Source organism: Falco punctatus (genome assembly GCF_963210335.1).
Source record: "Falco punctatus genome assembly, chromosome: 12".
In the NCBI taxonomy this organism is placed as follows: domain Eukaryota; kingdom Metazoa; phylum Chordata; class Aves; order Falconiformes; family Falconidae; genus Falco; species Falco punctatus.
The window spans coordinates 14,086,137-14,104,018 of NC_137592.1; the positions used below are offsets into that span (position 1 = coordinate 14,086,137).

The window sequence follows — 17,882 nt, forward strand, 5'->3', positions numbered from 1 at the left end:
TAGACAGTGCAAGCTGACTTGCAGGGCTGCAGGGACAGAATGAACCCCTCTGCCAGAGCAGAGAAAAAAAGGTTTGGCTAACACGAAACATCAGGAGTCAGACACTCTCTACCCTTTAATGGCTTCAGCGTAACACCATGCCATCTCCCCATGCTCCCACGGAGCCTCTGTTGTACTGGTCCTATGGCAAGAACTGCACTGCTCCAGGAGAAGCAGGATCTGCTGTTGCAGCTAGTGCTTTCCAAGGCTCAATCCCCATATGCTGATGCTCAGAACAGGCAGCATTGTTCTGTCAGTGGGATCAGGAGTGGGGTCTCTGCTGATCCCAGATGGTCAGAAATCAAGTGCTCCAATGGAGTGGTCGCAGCAGTGTTCAGTGTGGGAGCTCTAAACTTTTCAGATCAGCAGACTGTGCACTCTGCATCAAGCATCCACATAACTTGCAGCTGGGGTACATACAGCTGTCCTGCCACCAAAGCATCACAGTCTACTCTGAGCAAACTCCAGTGCAGTAGCCAGGGCTCCTTGCATGCCCTTGACATTTCCACTGCCCTTAGCAACGACGGGAGAGCCTCCTGCCTTCCCTTCCATCTGTGTACAGACAGCCATGGCCCAGTCAGCAGCAGAGAACATGGGAAGGCAATTCTAGGGAAGTGACACAGAGAGAAGTCATTTGGACTGTGGAGCAGTCTGGGGAAAGAAAAGTAACAGCATCCTTCCCTCACCCAGCCTGGGCCCTTGCTAACCTGAGGCAGTCACGACCGAGAGGACTGACAAGGCTGAGCTTGCATGTTAATGCTGTGTCTTGCCCCTGGGCAGACATGGCCTGGAGGATCCAGGGATATCTGTGCCCAGCGCAGACTGAAAGCATATCTGGTCCCAGTATGGTCATCTCAGGTCCTACCCCTGCATGATTAACCACCAACACTGGGCAGAATCCCAGCAAAAAGCCTCAACTGGGACCGCTGAGCCGTGGGTCCAGTCCCCCTTAGCAAGCAGGTTCCCTGTATCTTTACCAGGGTTCTGCTTACCTTGGACACCTGACAGGCACACAGCACCTCACCAGAAGCCTGAGGGCTGAGCAGCAGGACTGATGTGCCAGGAGACTGGTCACATAGCTGGTTCACTACCTTCATTAGGATCTGAGAGAGAGGCAGAGAGAAAGAAGGGTCAGGCTACAGCAAAGACGACTGGCATGCAGCAGAAACGTGCCCCGCAGCTCCTTAGGTACTGCTGGGCCACCAAGTACCACGGATTACTCACAGAGAGTGAATCAGCTGGGACAGTATCGACGATGACAGGTTGGCTGCAATGCTTGGCCAGCAGGCTTCGTGCCTTAGCTTCAGCCTGGAGGAGGAAACACAGCACTTGAGGGGCTACAGGTGGCACAGGGTGGGCTGGATAGGGATATATGCATGCAACATATAGATACACATAGGGAATGGAAGTGCTGCTCTGTGGGATAGATGGGAGAATTATGTTAGCAGAAGTCAGACTGGCAGGCTGAAACCCCCACATGAAGACCTGTACAACCCTCCTTCCTCAAAAGCAGAGATGAACCCCTGTCAAAAGTGGCAGAGACAGTGACCCACCCATTCAGTCTCCAGCCTCTCTCCTGGACCTACACATTGCCACGTCTCGGGAAGGCTTCTGTGGCAAGATGCTCCTACTTTAAGAAAAGGGTAGTTCTTGCTGAGAAGTCACCAATAAACATTTCCAAAGGACTTTTACTGTAAATTGGCAGAACACAAACGCAGGGGGAAGCTGCAGCAATATCCATATGGCTGGGAGAAAAGTTCTGTCCTGCCACTGTCTTACTGCATAACCTTGTAAAGCCCACTCGCAGGGCCACTTCATCTTCTCCCTATATAAACAAGGAGGTGATGCCTAAATGCATGTTGGCATTTGCCAAAAGTGCTGGAATGGGGCTCTCCATCCTCACAGGCAGAGGCACACAGGGATTCTGCAAGTGCCAAAACCCCAGTCAGTCATTCACTGCAGTTTAAATAATGCCCCTGGTTAATGCCAGTGAAATCAACCCATCACAGGGCTTGTGTTGCACCGTGTGTGATTGTAGCTGCTTTCTAACGGGCCCCTAGTGACCGAGTGGCTGTAAAGTGTGACAGAGACACCAGGTCCACTGGGTTTTGCCACACAATGCTATTAGCAGACTGCAAGTTAGGGTGTTGCTGCCACAGTACCTGCTGTATCTCCAGTTTCTTGACGGCCGTGTTGGCTGTTCGCTGCAGCGCTTTGAGGATGGTCTGTAGTTCTCTTCTTTGCCACTGGGGCATTGCAGTGCTAGCCACCACCTGCAAGACAATTTGCTGTGTGAGGACAGTAAGCTGTACCTACACAAAAACTGCTGTTCTCTGAGAGGTCAGGCTGGAGCCTGACCTCTTCCCAGACCTCCTATACCCCATATATGATCAGCCCAGCCAGCCACTTTGGTGTGCAGCTTCCTCTTGTCAGCTGGGCAACTAAAGCCCGGTAAAAAGCCTGGGACCCTTTTTCACTGCTTTACCCTCCCTGCCAGTGCCTTCTCTCACATTCTATCCGGCAGCTGGTCATTCTGCAACAAAGGCACCTAGACACTGGTAGAAATCTTTGTGATCAAACTGGAAACAGAAGGTAGCAACTTGGCCTTGCTGTTCACCATGGTAAGATGTGAACCTGGTAGAGAAGAAGTCATGTGTCTCAAGTGTACAGAGCCCATACACAGAACGGGATCTTTCTGTGCCAGAGCGTAATCCTTACTTTGGTCAACTGGCCCACTTCTTTGGAGAGGTTCTGCGTCTCAGGAATAGAGGTGCTCCTCTGCTTCATTCGTAGGGAGACAGAGTCCACTTCCATAGCCAAGCGCTGGCCTACTTCCCGGGCCTGGAGAGACAGAAAGAAAGAATGAGCAGGGATGGAGAAAGTGGGGAGGGCAGCAGGGTCATAAACACTGAAGTGCTGGTCAGCAAGCAGTGCAAAGACACCTACAGAGTCTTTAAGAATGACTGTCCCCAAGAGACTCTGAAATAGAACATTTCTCTGGATTTGCAACCAACACTACATGGTCACACCCAGGAGACCAAGATGTCACGCATTTATGTTCCCTTAGTATCTTGCACCAAATCACAAGGATTTAAATGAGAAAAACTTGGCAGTCCTGTTTACTTCTTCGTGTTTCTTTTTAATTAGGAAATGCAATCTTGAAACTACTGACTGAAGAAACAAAAAAGAAACACTAAAACTCAAGAAACTTCATCAGCTGTTCAAGCTGATCTTGGACACACTTCTTACTGCTTTCCCCAACACCAATGCTACCATTCATAAAAAAAGCTAATACAAGCTTTTTTCACCAGTGACAATCCTTATGGCTTGGAACATTTCCTCCCTGCCAGATCTTTGTGCTCATGATGGCCCTGTGAGACTTCAGACCAGGACAGCGGAGAGTATGTAAGAAAAGTTGTGGATAGTGAGGACTGCTCTGCCTAGCTAGGATACTCATCCCTTGTTTCAAGTTACTCCCTCATGCCTGCAGTCTCCCTTGTCTGGTTAACACATGCACACAGCTCCCCTCAGGAGCTCTCCAGGTCAGCACTTCCAGCAAAGCACACAGATGTGCCCTGCAGCTTTTCATTCCTTTGCACGAAGAGAAGCCTTGCTAGGGACACAGATGCACAGGGGACAGCCAGCCAAAGAGCAACAGATTTACAGGGGTGGGTTTTGCCTTTAGTCTTCCCAGTTCCACTGACAGTGAGTCACTCTTCTCTGACTGCAGCCTTAAAGGAAGCAGGCAAGTTTGTGGGGCCCACAACACTTCCAGATATTCAAAGGACAGAGCGATCTCACGGACACAATAGTAGGTTGCTACTTTTTATACAGATCCAGCCAGATCAGAACCACAGCTTAGCAGAAAAAAAGACTACAGAAGCAGAAGGGCTGTAAGAATGAGGCCAGAGCCTTGTAATCATAAAGTGCAAACCCAACTGTGATAGGCAAGAGGTGAGCAGGAGGTGAAACCAAAGCACAAAGGACCACATCTTTAAATATCTACTTGGGGGCTGAAATTTATTGTCCAGAGGCTTCCTGATATTTTGTGCCAAGTTCTTATCTTGGAAAAGGGGGTCTGAGGGGAGGAATCAAGGTCAAGGAGACAGGAGACTAGGATGGGGGTAGTGGAGGTGAATAGTGAGGTACAGCAGCAGGGCAGAGCCCAGGAATGAAGGAAGAAGCCAGCTCAGAGACAGCAGAAAGGCTCCAGCCAAAGCAGGGGGAAGTTAATTATCTATGCAGGAACTACAAAGTTGGGTCCTTCTGGCATTGTCTCAACATGACAGAAATCCCAGTTCCCCCTTTCTTACCTGTTTGGCTTGTCTCCCTGTCACTGCAATGACACGGCTAATTCCTTTAACAAGCTGACGCTCACCGATGATGGTCAGATCTTCCACACCTCCTGTTTTTAGAAGGTGCCTGCAAAGTCAGCAGAGAACAAGAAAGAAAACAAGCTGTTCTCTGGAAAATGAAATCAGGAAGCCTGCTTTCATTTTATACAAGTGTCAAGTCCAACAGCCCCTCCCCAATAGCTTCAATCCTTTCCCATCCCTAAAATCCTGATGGCACCCTGTCAGGCAAGAGTTAAGACTACTCCAGAGGAACTTCTGTGCTACCTGCCTAGCAAGCTGCTGTCAAATGGCACATACCAACCAAGTTCTGCCTTGCTTTCCTCTCCTTTCCCTGAACAGTAGGATGAATTGGGATTTTTCTCTTCTACTCCGCTGCTACTGAACCTTGTACAAAGTAATTTTTGCCTCTAACTCCACGACTCTCTTGTCAGGCCAGCAGACTCCAGTCAGAGGGTAGTTGTGCAGTCACAGGGCACTGGTAACCTCCCCTTTCCTTCTCAGCTATTCAACACTGGATAGGAAAACAACTACAGTTTGTCTCAGGTTCTGTTACCACAAATAATTATTTCAGACAGTTTCATAAGGATTGATCATCTCCACTCCCATGCAGTTTCTTGTCCCACTACTCCCACAAGAATGATCTCATGACTAGAAAATTGCTCATTTTCAGCTGTATCTGCTAAAAGGCCAATTTGTTCCTGGTGGGTTTTTTTTTGTGTCAGTATTGTCCTGAGATTGATTAACTCTTCTTTTACTCTCATTATTGCAAAAGCAGAAGAGGGTGAGGATAATTAAATAATCTGAGGTGTCTCAAGATCTCGCAACCACCTGTCTCCTGCTGGGTCCCCAACCCTCCTACAACCCCAAAGCCAAAGCGTTGTAACCCTGGTGTGACAGGACACAGCCCCCTTTCCCACACTCTGCTGGTGCTCCGTGGCTTCCAGGTTGGTTTCAGACTATAAAGCAAGAAAAAGCACTTTGCTTTTCACCCTGGGACTTCCAAGGCTTCATAACTAGCCCACCCTGTCCTCACAAGACCTTTCCAGTGAGGAAACTTGGTTGCACAGAGACAGGAAATGGAGCTTGCAAGAATGTCTCTACTTCAGCCACCAGCGCTCACAATCACAGCTTCTGACTGCAAGTAGAAGTCACTTACGTCCCACAGCAGAGCTCCACAGAGGTCTGCATTGCAGCCTCAGAGTCGCGGGTCAGCACACTCTCCACAGGGACCCCCAGGGACACTATCCTCACTGGATCTGGATACCCCTGACAGAGGAGACAGGGGTCAGCAGCTAACAACATGGTCCTTCAGGGCCACTTACAGACTAACTATGTGGCTTCTGGTGTCTGCCTCACTTTTCCCCTATTCTAGAGGAGCCCCAGAGTGAGGGGCAGCACTGCTTCTCCCCTACAACCAGCCACCACGGGGAGAAAGAAACAATTGTGTGACACTACAAGCTTTTGGTCCAAAGAAATGAGCAGAAAGCCTATGCATCGCCGGCCTCCACGTTTTACAACACTGTCCTGAGATCTCATCTCAGTCCTATTTTCCCTCCTGAGTTTTGGGAGTCAATTCCCTTGCAGCTCTTGTGACCCAGGTGATTCCTGCTGAAGGAGAAGTCTCACCAAGATATGTGCTGCCACCCTGTCATACCTCATCCACTGCACGGAGTCCCTGAACTCTTCTTGCCAGTGTGAGGGGGACCTCAGCCATGTGCACCACCTCATTTCGTTTGATCATATCCTGAACGACTTGCTCCACTTGCTGCAGTTGCTCCGCAGTCACAGGGCCCTGAAGAAGTGAAATGGCCACCTTCAGGAGAAGCCTCCTGAGAGGTACAGAACAAAGAAGGGAGAACTGGGGAAAAGCCTCCAGACAACTCAGCCTGAGCACACCACTCTCTCTGTGTCTCATCTTCCCTACTTGTAAAAGGGAACTGTGAGCATCATAACTCTCCCACCCCCTCCTCCCATGAGGGATAAGCGTCAACCAAACTTCAAGAGAGATGCTGCAATGAGTGACAGGTTACCAGGGCCAGTGCTCAGCCTGACCTTTCAGTTCCCAACTGCTCTCACCTTGGATGACTAGCACAGGCATCAGTTATGTGCCACAGCCAAGGTGGTGAATCTCTCAAAGATCCCTTTACACTACTCAGGTCAGTCTCATGACCACTGGCCTTGCCAAGACTTTTCCCTTCTGACCCCTATTCACCCCCTCAGCAAGCCCTGCCCAACATCAGATCAGTGCAAAGCAGAGCCAGTCACATCCAGAGGGCCAAGTTTCATTGCTTAGATAAAACATGACTTGTCTCTAAAGGAGCGATTATGGTGAGAGGAGAAAAATCCCTGAGAAGCAGCCAGTACTGGGCTGTTGGTACTGCTAAGAACAAGAAAAAGCAAGTCCAGAGTCACCTTGGTATCAAAGTCGAAGCGCAGCTGCTCTGCTGTCACATGGGACCCTCGTTGCTCTGTGTTGTCACCCAGGACATGGCGAAGTGCAAAGTTCAGCAGGTGGGTAGCGGTGTGGTTCATCATGCAGGCCAGCCGCTGGGCCTGAAAGCACAGACAAGTTGGCAGGGAGTACTGGTTCTCTGCAGCTTCAGGAGCAGGGGATGGCATGAAGAGATAAAGGAAAGGCTGCATGTGAGGGGATGGGAGAAGATAGGAGGGAAAAAATGGGTAGTACAGCTGTCAGATTTATTGATGTCACAGGGCAGCTCTAAATTCTTTTCCCATGGGATCACCTCTGTAAAACAGCAAAGGGTAGGCTGGACACTTCTGGACAAACCAATGGCTCATAGAAGATTACAGAGTCACTTGTGAGGTCTTCCCACCGCACATCATGACTAAGAGCAATCTCAGGAATAAAAGGGACAAGGCTCTGCTGTACCCAGGTTACTCAGGACATCACAAGACTCTCAAAACGAGGCTGGGAAAAGGTTAAGAGCTGTAAATTATCACCTCATCCACGAACAGCTGCACTTGGTCACCAACACACAGGGTTTCCACAGCAGTGATCTCATGGATCACATAACCACCACAGAGCCGAACTGACTTTACAGGGAAGAGTATGTCCTGAGCAAAGAGACAGAAAGAGGAGTTAGGACATAGGGAAAATCCAAATACCTGTGCTAGATCCCTGCTTGATCCAACAGGGAAACACAACCTTCGCTGATCCCTAAAAGACAGGGATGGGGTGGGAAAAGCATGGAGAAGCTTACTGCAAATATAACCAGAATACCTCAGACCTTCCCTGCACCCAGCCACTCGCTGCACAGCATGTCGAGGCTGTCAGCTTGCAGTGGAGGGGCAGTAACACCACCGATACTTGTGAATTTTCCTAGGAAGGATGTTTGTCCATAAGAAAATGGACAGCAGCTGCCCAGGCACCTGTCTCGGGCATCCAAGGTGCCATGTCTGCCTCACTGGGCTGGCAATCAAAACTCGATTCCTGTTTCAGCTTGGGGAGAAGTGCTGAGCAAGACACTCACGTTCTACAAGGCTAAAAAGGCAGCATCAATGCCCGCAGTGACTCTCAAGAGCTGGAATGGGGGAAGGAGAAAAAGCTGCAACCCATGTAACTGCCCAGGAGAGGGTCATAGCTCTCCCTCTGGTAAGGGTGAGGGAACATGCTGCAGAAGTGGAGGTCCTCCCTGATGCTTTTGGGAGGGATAAGAGTTTTTGCACAGTGTCCCAGGTTGGACACTGCTTACAGTTGTGCAGGACTGGCCAGAGACAAGTTGCTGAGCTCATGGATTCTCTGATAATCGACTGCCTTCTCTCTGCCTTGCAACCCCTGCTAGCGAGAATGCAGTAGACTGAAGGAATAGCCAGGAAGACTTCACAGTCTTCCCCAGAAAAATGAAATTGCAAAGGGCTGAGAGACAACCAGTGCAGCAAGTACACCTCTGTGAAGCTACTGCTGCTTCTCCCTCACCCCACCAACCCTGATGCAAACCAAAAGGAACTGTCAAGAGTCAGCAGCTTGCAAATTAACACAGTAAACCAGCCCATCACTTGGGGAATGCTGCCTGGCCCCAGTACTCATGGTGGCCTTGGGTACAGGCAGCAAAGGGTCTTACCTGCTGTCCTAAACGTATCATGTAGCCTTGGTCAGAGGCCTGTCCACCCTGCTCTGCATAGAAGTTAGTCCTGTCCAAGATGACACCACAGCACTGCCCTGCCCCAACCTTCTTCTGGAGAGACTGATCTCTGTACAGCATCAGGACAGTAGCCTGGCATGGGCTGAACTCTGTCACAGGGGAGAAGATGGCAGCAATTAGTGCATACACCCTGCCAGATTGCAAAAGGAAAGGCGCGGTCACTTCCCCATGCCAACCCTGCTTACGCCTAGTCTATATGGAAAGCTGGCACTTTTCTTAGCCTTGGGAGGAGAGGAAGAGCTTTTGGCAGAAAGGACAACGGATCTGTTGGAGATAAGTCGCCACTCACTCACCTAGTGACAGACCTGCCAAGTAGCAGGTCAGCGGGCACGTACACCCAATCTGGCTCCATGTGAGCCTGACAGAACCAGATGTGGCACAGACATCTGCATCTTGCTACACTAGCAAGCTTGGCAAACCTGCCTGCCTTCTATGAAGAGAGGACAGACTTGGTGGACAACGGATGACAAGGATGTCACCTTCCTTGATGCAGCAAGCTTCTAACATGCTCTCCTGCAGGCTCCTTGAAGCCAAATTCAGGTGATACGGACTGGACAGGTAGACCACAAAGTGGGTGCATAACTGGCTGGGCAGCTAGCCCCACAGAGAATTGGTCAATAGTTCAATGTTCAACTGATACTCAGTTACTAGTAGAGGTATTTAGTGGCTGATATTAGGACCGACACCATTTAACATGACAAGATGGGATGTACCCATATTCTCCTTGTATACGGCAATGAATTGGTGGGGACTGATTGATACACTAAAGAGCACGGCTGCTATCCAGGGGCATCTCAGCAGGCTACAGAAATAAGACTGACAGAAACCTTGGGAGTCCTCAGGAGCCAGCTGAACACAAGTCAGCAGGGTGCCCTTGCAGCAGGGAAGTCTGCCTGCCTGCTGGGCTGTATGAACACAAACATAGCCAAAAGGTCAAAGAAAGGGGTTATTTATCCCTATTTAGCAGTTGTAAGACTATATCTAGAGTATATGAAATTCTAGTTCTACCTAAATAAAACACACTTTTCACACTAAGAGTGATAAAGAACAGGGAACGGAGTCTAGGATCTCTGTCCTTAAAGATACTGAAAACTTAAACGGACAAGGCTCTGAGCAACCTGATCCAACTGTGAAGCTGAAGTTCCTTTGATCAAGAGATTGGATACCCAGAGATCCCCTCTAACCTGAATTGTTCCATGATTCAGAGACTTGAGGAGGTGGGACAGTTCTAGCTTGGAGACTTCAGCCAATGTCACTGCTGGGCTTTTTTCCTCCTCTGTGCTCTTGCCGTAGCATATATAGCTTGAATTGCCTCACTTTATGCTTAGTGTGTGCTGCAGCCAGCACACTGGGTAAGGGGGAGCTGGCTGTACACAGTTATCTCTTAATTGTTTGTGACAGCCACACCACCTCTTACTCTCTGTGGTTTAGCTTTATGCCTTCCCTAGAGCATCAGCAAACCCAGTTACCTTAAATGCTAAAAAGCCTGCCCTGCCATCTAACGGTTTGCCAAGCAGCAGCAGGCGCACGGCGTTAAGACAACTATCCAAGCCCCCCGCATAATTATTTTTCATTCTCCTTGACACTCACACTCAGAAGCCTAATTGTTGGGGACAGACTCATCTCTAGCACAAATCAACAGTCCCTGCTTCACCACGGCACGGTAATACCACCCCAGAGCTCACAGCCTTGTCACCAGCCCAGAGGTCTTCCTGGACACACTCTGGCAACAGCAAGAAAAGCACCTACTTTGGCATGAGGTACAGGGGCGGAGAAAAGATGCATCAGCAAGGTGGACAGGTTCAAGCCACAAAGTACATGTTCTGCATGCATGAGGTTAGGCAGTAAGTGCAGTCTTGTGAGGGATTCCAGTGCCCGCAGGCAGAGCTTCCCTTACAGACAGGACCCGGCCACTTACCATACTGCCCACGCTGCCCAAGTGTGTAGGCGTACTTTGGAGAGTCATCAGTAGCAGGCACGTTGCTGCTCCGCAGCTGAGCCAGCGAGTGCACATCAAGGTGTGTATTTGTATCCTCCAGCTGCCCTGCCTGTGGGCCACCAGCCTTCCGCTACAGCAGAGCGAAGGCACAGTTATATGGGAGATACCTGGGGGCACTCAAATTGAGAACTGGAGCTGTAAGGCTAGAAAAAACTCCTTTCACCTTCCTGGAAAAGGCTTGTTTAGATCCAGGCTGATGGAGGCTACTGCTAAACCAATCCCATTCCTTCAAACCCCACAAGCACTCCATACCACCCTATGCTAGCTTTAAGGCAGCCATAGGCAACAACTAATGCAACCCTCCTGGCACAGCTTGCTGTGTAGGTATGAAACTTCCAAGACATTAAAACTCCCAAAAGCAAGGCCTTGAACAGATTGCTGCACAGGGGGTGGGGTGGCAGTGCAAGTCTTCCAGCACTACAGAGACCAAGGAGATTTTGTAAACTCTTTATAAACCACTTGCTGTTTGGGCTAAGCTGGCTGTGCTTTGTGTGAGGATTTGGACTCCATGACTGACAGAGGAGACTCCTAAACTATATAATTCTATGATAACCTTCACTCCAGCAACAGTTAGTATCACAAAACACTTCTACTGATCTGAGAATCATCAGCCAATACTTCTCAGTCCCACACCCACAAGCAAAGGCATTATGACCTCACTGCTGTTTCAGACCCACCTCCCCTTCAGGGAAAAGGCACATGGCCCTGTGATATATCTGAAGAGCCTCAGCAGTGAAAGGAATTTTGCCTTCATGCTGACAGGAGAGGTGAGGCTCTGAATTATGCTGACAAGGCAAGTCTCCCTCTTACCTTTGCATCTTCCAGAGCAAGTTCGTTGAAAGCAGCTGAATCCAAACTGATTCCCTTTTCCTCAAGCATCAAGGCAATCAGATCCAGAGGGAATCCCAAATTCCCATAGAGAGACCAGGCTACTTCAGCTATAGGACAAAAAGAAGAACATGAACTCTGTGTGAACACAGCAAGCAAAGACATCTCAGGATTTGCTAGGGTGGGACCAATCTAGTGTGTGCCTTGGTAACTGGATTCACCTGTGTTGTGTGCAGCTGCACTGGTAATGGGAAAGGGAAGAGAAGCCATGCAGTTCTTGTATGGGACTGGGTATTATTGATGCCCCACAGGCCCATTCATGCTAAAACTCAGTGCAGCACAACTAGACAGACAGCTGTGCTGGTTGGTTCCTGAGCTCCTCCTTTCAGCTGTGTCTGAGTTAAGGACCTAGTTAATCAGTCAACACAGCAGCAAGGGAACATTTCTAACTTGCCTGATGCCTAGTTTGTTGTAAGAACAACGTACTAGATAACAATTGCAATCTAGAGAAAGGAGCAACATCTGCTCCTCTGCCCGTGGCTAGAAGGTCACTGAAAAGACGTGGGGGAGGCAGACATCCACCAGTTTTGACTACAATGCTTGTGAGGATCTGGATCAAATAATCTTTAAGTGCAGCTTGTCAGAGGAGTGAGACTCACCCGGGAAATTTGTGGAGGGCTCCATCTGCTGCACTGTCCGTTCAATGATGTGCCTCCCCCGCTCAAGGGCAGACAGAAAAGCAGCCTCATTCTCATTGATGATATCTGTGATCTGCCCAAGGATCAGAAGAAGGGTTAGCCACAACACCTCAGGGAGTTCCCCAGCTCAGCTCAGCCCTGTCAGCTAAAAGCAAATCAAGCAGGTGTCTAACAGAGGTACTACGTCTGCTAGAACCAGCCTTTTTGTTCTGCAAGTATCCATCACAACATGGCTTCGATGCATTACTAAACAGCACCAGTCATTGTCCATCCTATCATCATTCCTGTCAAGTAAATATTGACCATCCACCTGGGGAAGGCTTTAGGCTGACAAATGCTCCCTGTCTGACATTCATGTCTGTGACCCAATTAAAACTGCATGGCTGGAACAGCCAGAAAAATTGCTTGTCACAGTTGCTGTCAGCAGAAGCAAGCTGGGACTAGCCTTAAATCACTAATCCACTTTGGAGAAAGGGAAGCCAGGCTAGGACAGGCTGTACTTGCACTCAGCAAAGGAGCTACCCTAGCTTTTTTAGATAACAGCTGCCTTATACCAGGGCAAGCGGTCCCTGGTAAGGATACAGTAGGAGTTCCCACAAGGAAATCTGCCACAGATACTTCTTGTGCCCAGGATACAAACATGTTCCCGGCACATCTCAGCCCACCCGTGAGAACATGGCTATGGAGGAGGCTATGCAAACTCCTCCAGCTAAGTCCCAAGGCTAGGCTGATTTTTGCCCCCGAGAGCAGTGCCTCACAAGAATAAGGAGAGATAGGGTTTCTCTTCAGGGGATTCCAACATTGCTTACCTGGTCTGCGTTCTTCGCGAGCTCTGGATAGGCATCTCCCTGTGGAGCGAGCCTCAGTTAGTGATAAAATCCTCAGCATCTTCCTCAGGGGATCTTAACGCACACCACAAGCATCACAAAGGTTTCTCAGGCAGGTGAGTGTGAAGGGAGCCCCAGCACACAGCTCCAGGGACAGCAGCATAGGGGAATATTACACATGGACTTACAGTTGCCATCTCCTGGCTACCTCCCTGTGACTTGCCTCTGCTAGCCCTTGCACAGCATCTCTTGGCAAACACATCCATTCACAACAGGAAGAAAGCATTGTCTTTTAGGGTGCTGTTAGTACTCACAGGGACTAATTTCAGGTAGCTTTAATCAGATACAACAGTTTGGAAGCCACTGTCCTCAGGGAAACAACAATGTGCACTTGCGCACACTTACACACGTCCACTCGTGCTGACTGTCCTGTTGGGCACACCAGGCACCCTCCCTCCCACCACAAATGATCACGAGAAGAGAGTTTTTACTGCTGCGGTGTATAGCAACAGATACACCCTCCTGGAGGTCCTTCACATCCAAGACTGTCTCCTGACAGTGTACAGGAAATGGACATGGGGCTGAATAGGACATGTGTGAGACTCTTTCCCCCACAAAGGTGGCAGTTTTTACTTACCAGCACTTCCACTACGGAAGGCACCAGGGAGGCCAGGAGCCCAGGTGGAGCATGAAGGACTTCAGAGCAAAAGCGCACAGCCCTGCGCAGGATCCGACGCAGCACCAGTCTGAAAATAGGGCAGGATTCGCCAAGCAGCCACGTGAGCATCCCTGCTCAGCTCCCACATCGAGCACATCCCACACACAGTTCCTCTGGCCTGATCTACCAACACAGGCCAGCTGTTCCCCACACTCTATACCCATCCAAGTACGAGCCTGGAGATCAGAACCTCTTCTAGGCTCTCACCTTCCTGCCTCCCCAAAGCTCATGCACTCCCTGTCGTGGCCCCACACCACAACCTCTCCCCTGGCTTCCATACTCCTTTCTAGACCTAACTCCCTGCCCCTCACGCCATTTCCTTATGTTCTTACTCTGCTCCTGAGAAGCCTGGGTAGATGCCATCAGTGATGCACACACATAAGGTGCGCACGTGATCTGCCACCACACGGTAGGCCATATTCACACGCCCAACATCAGCATCCCCAACCAGACCTTGGTATCTGGGTGCCCTGCAGCCCTAAAAAAGAAAGTAAGGACATAGATCAGCAAAAATTGATGGCTGCAGAAGGAAAAGTTTCAGTGCGAGAGGCAGCCATCTACACTTGACATCATGCCTCTCAACTACCATCAAACCTCATACATCGAAGATGTCCCCACTAAATCCTTCCAGAGCATTACAGACCAAGACTTCTGTACCTGAGACAGGTCAGCCAGTGCCCTGGCACTGAGGAATTTAAGAAACTTTGGAGGAAAAATGGATCAGCAGCATCAATATCCCAGCAGATTTCCAGTATGGAATTCTCCCCAGTTTCCCTAGAATGCTGCTCTGGACCTGGCTGGACATACCTCCTGTCTCAAAATACTGCACAGTAACATGTGTAGGGAAGGCTCTACTATGGTACCAGGCAAGCATTCTGCATTTAAGGAGCTTTTGCTTAGCTGTGACTTTGAGCAGAAGCACCATCACCTTGTGAATGGCATCCAAGATGGGAGTGAAGAGATCTGTGTCGTAGTTGGAACGTTTGTTCTGCAGAACTGCCACCAGCCTTTCCAGGCCCATTCCTGTATCCACATGGTGCTGTGGCAAGGGAAGCAGACTCCCCTGCACCTCTCTGTCAGCCAGTCAGGAAAAATAAAAGGCAAAAGAGAAGCAAGGGTCAGTTCAGGGGCAAAGAAAAGGAGCAGGCGAGTCAAAGAGAATGAGAGAGTGACAGGGCACGGAAACAGCAGGTGACCCAACAAAAGGAAGCTCAGGGACAAGACTAACAGCAGCCTGCCTTGGCACTGTCAGACAGCCAGGATGGGACCATCAGATAGTCAGGACACACTGTAACATAGGGAAAAAGGGCTTCCTCTCCCTTTTCAGGTTTCTCCGGGCTGTTGCAAACTTCAGGAGACCTCTGGAATGCAGCAGTGAAGGAGAATAGACAGAAGAGGTTGAAGGAGGATAGGACAAATAAAGCAAAGGGGATCAAAAGCCACACTGGGCATCTCCACAGCTTCCCTCTTGCTCCTGTACTGCCACCTCCTGGAAAGCAGTGAGATGTCTGAGGATAGACAAGTATGATGCTGGAGTCAGAAAAGGGGGAAAGGCTCCGCAGTTCAGACCAGACTCAGACCAGATGCCTGGTACCTGCTGTACTGCATGAAGACCAGGTTCCAGATCTCCACCACATCAGGGCTGCCCTGGTTCACTAGTGCTGCAGCATTTCTGCCACCACCCACGTGGTCATAGTGGATCTCTGTGCAGGGACCACAAGGACCTGTGTCCCCCATCTCCCAGAAGTTGTCCTTCAATGGAAAAGGAAGCACGTGACTGGCAGGCACCCTGGCAAGACAAACAGAGGTGGCAGTGTTGGGAAATGCACACAAAGCACACAGTAGTCTAGATCACAGAGAAAGTTGGAAGGGAGGAATCCTTTCTGGCTACTACATACTCAATAACCAAACACATTATGATTCCTTTGCTTCTGTTCACACAAAATGACTCTTCTTAGCAGGAACAAGCTGGACCAAACCAGACAGGATCCTACTCACTGCCCAGAATGGCTGGCAGACACAGTCTGGCTCTTGCTGATGGAGACAGGCTCTCCACTGGGTCTGTGGAGCCGCCTTCTTCCTTGGAGGGAATTCCAGCAGAGCTAAGACCTGATCACAATGGACAAGGCTGAATACCAGCAGTAGCACAGAACTGGCTGCCTTGGATTCAAAGCCCACATACAGACTGGAACAAGCTCCCAAAGCACAGCAGCGCTCTCTGCAGCGGCTTCATCATCACACTGAAGCAGCCATTGCTAGCTTTCAAAGAAGAATGTACTCACTGCAGCTCTGATGGAGAGAAAGCAAAGGATCAGAGATCCTTCACACACTTCATCCAAGCCTACCAGTCTGAGGTACTCAGCTCCCCAGACTGGTAACATCTGAGAAACAGCTTAAAGGTCAAGTGCCCCAGATCACTTGGAGCTCAGTCAACTTTTAACAGCCCAAACAAACCAGAAACAATGAGTTTTAAATACAACTTTCAGCCCCTACATCTGATTTCCACCAACTAAAGAGCAAACGGGAGACTATGGAGACTGAAATGTCAGCACCTGTTGCTCAGAACCTCTTCCCTAACACACTCACCCCAGGCGGAGCCATACATCCCTGCACTCCTCATCTGCACTCAGCCCCAGTGAGGAGTCTCCGCCAAAATAGGTGACGTAGAGACGATCTCTGGGGATCTTGTAGACCTCTGTCAGGAGCTCCCAGGCCATGCTGCATGCTTCCTCCTGAGCAGGCAAGGAACATAAATGAAGCACAGTAATCCAGGATGCACAGCAATGGCAGGAAGGCTCTTTAGAATGGGAGTCAAACACCAAAAAAGTTAATTTCAGCCACTCTCTCCCTTCCCAATTTTAAGGCATATTGCAAAGAGCAGGATGAGGGTCTGGTGAGCAAGACAGCTCACCGCTGCCTGTGGAAAATTGACATTCCTAAATTGTTGGGAGAACTTCAGGATCACAGCATGGTCTACACGCCTCTGCTTACCAGCAGAGTTACAGGGATTATTTTCTTTCCAAGGGAAAAAATGTATTCACTAGCAAAAAGACTAGCATCCTTTTTACCCTTCTTCATTTTCAGACTTTCTAGTTACAATCATCAAATGAACTGGTAACCTCTTTGCACCATATTAAATGGCCAACACTGGCATTCTCACAGAGAACTTTAATTTGTACATGTTGTTCACAGATTTGAAAGGCTGAGCACTTTGTGAGTCTGCAGGGCAACCGAGCGATTCTGCAGGCCAGCGGACTGCCTCTGCTCTAGGCCACAGAGCTCCCACAGAGCAATTCGGAGCTTACTAAAATGCCTCCTCCAGACAGTCCTATGGCACCGTGCAGCTCTGAAAGAAAGGCCACATTTCTCCCTGAAGAGGGTTCATTCCTATTGCCTCACCTTAAAGTAGTCCCCAAAGGACCAGTTCCCCAGCATCTCGAAGAACGTGTGATGGTAAGTGTCTCGGCCCACATCCTCCAAATCGTTGTGCTTCCCTCCTGCACGCACGCACTTCTGGCTGTTCACCACCCGCCGATGTTGTGCCAGCTCGCTCCGGGGGTGCGCCGTGCCCAGGAAAATGGGCTTGAACTAGAAATCAGGGCAGAGAGACTGTGGCTAGGCCGGGGGCTGCGCCTGGGGTTCCTGGCACAGGCGGGGCGCTACCAGGGCCGGCCGGGAGGGAGGCGGTAAGCCCCCCCCGGAGCCCAGCCCACCGCGGGAGACCTCCGTGACAGGGGTCACCCGCGGCGGGCCGCGCTCCTCCGGGGACGCGGAGGCCCCCGGCAGCCGGCGGAGGGAGGTGCGGGCGGGCCGGGCCGGGCCGCGACGGGGCCAGCACCTGGTTCATGCCCGCGTTGACGAAGAGGAGGCGCGGGTCGCCGCGGGGCCGCACGGGGGCCGAGGGCAGGCGGCGGTGGCCGTAGCGCTCCTGGAAGAAGCGGAGGAAAGCGGCGCGGACCTGCCCAGCCGGCGGGCAGCCGGCACCCCCGCGGCGGGGGCTGCAGCGCCAGCGACACGGCACTGCCAGCAGCGGCCGCCGAGGCAGCCGTCCGACCGCCGCCATAGTGGCGAGGGCGGAAGCGCGGCGCGGCGGCTTCAGGAAGGGGCGGGGACAAGGGCAGTGAGCGCAGGGGCCGACGGGATAACGGATGCCGCGCGGGCAACGGTTGCTCGGGCTTACCGCCATCTTCCCCGCTGGCCCCAGGGCGCAGGCGCGGCTCCGCGATCGGTCAGCTGAGCCGCTGGGCGGTGCGCG

The 17,882-nt window shown here is 50.7% G+C and overlaps 1 protein-coding gene across 1 annotated transcript; it reads right to left on the bottom strand.

Annotated features, from left to right (window-relative positions):
- Window positions 1-97: 97 nt before the first annotated feature.
- On the bottom strand, window positions 98-17,813 carry AARS2 (alanyl-tRNA synthetase 2, mitochondrial; the record flags this gene model as incomplete). Its single annotated transcript, XM_080407852.1, has 22 exons — window positions 98-645; window positions 1,032-1,142; window positions 1,264-1,347; window positions 2,202-2,312; window positions 2,758-2,880; window positions 4,353-4,461; window positions 5,551-5,660; window positions 6,049-6,186; window positions 6,807-6,947; window positions 7,356-7,469; window positions 8,477-8,646; window positions 10,476-10,626; window positions 11,367-11,494; window positions 12,044-12,155; window positions 12,892-12,930; window positions 13,547-13,655; window positions 13,960-14,105; window positions 14,556-14,700; window positions 15,222-15,416; window positions 16,214-16,359; window positions 17,027-17,215; window positions 17,466-17,813. The coding sequence occupies 22 exons, from the start codon at window positions 17,811-17,813 to the stop codon at window positions 481-483; spliced, it is 3,084 nt and encodes a 1,027-aa protein (XP_080263978.1). The 3' UTR covers window positions 98-480.
- Between the last annotated feature and the right edge of the window lie 69 nt (window positions 17,814-17,882).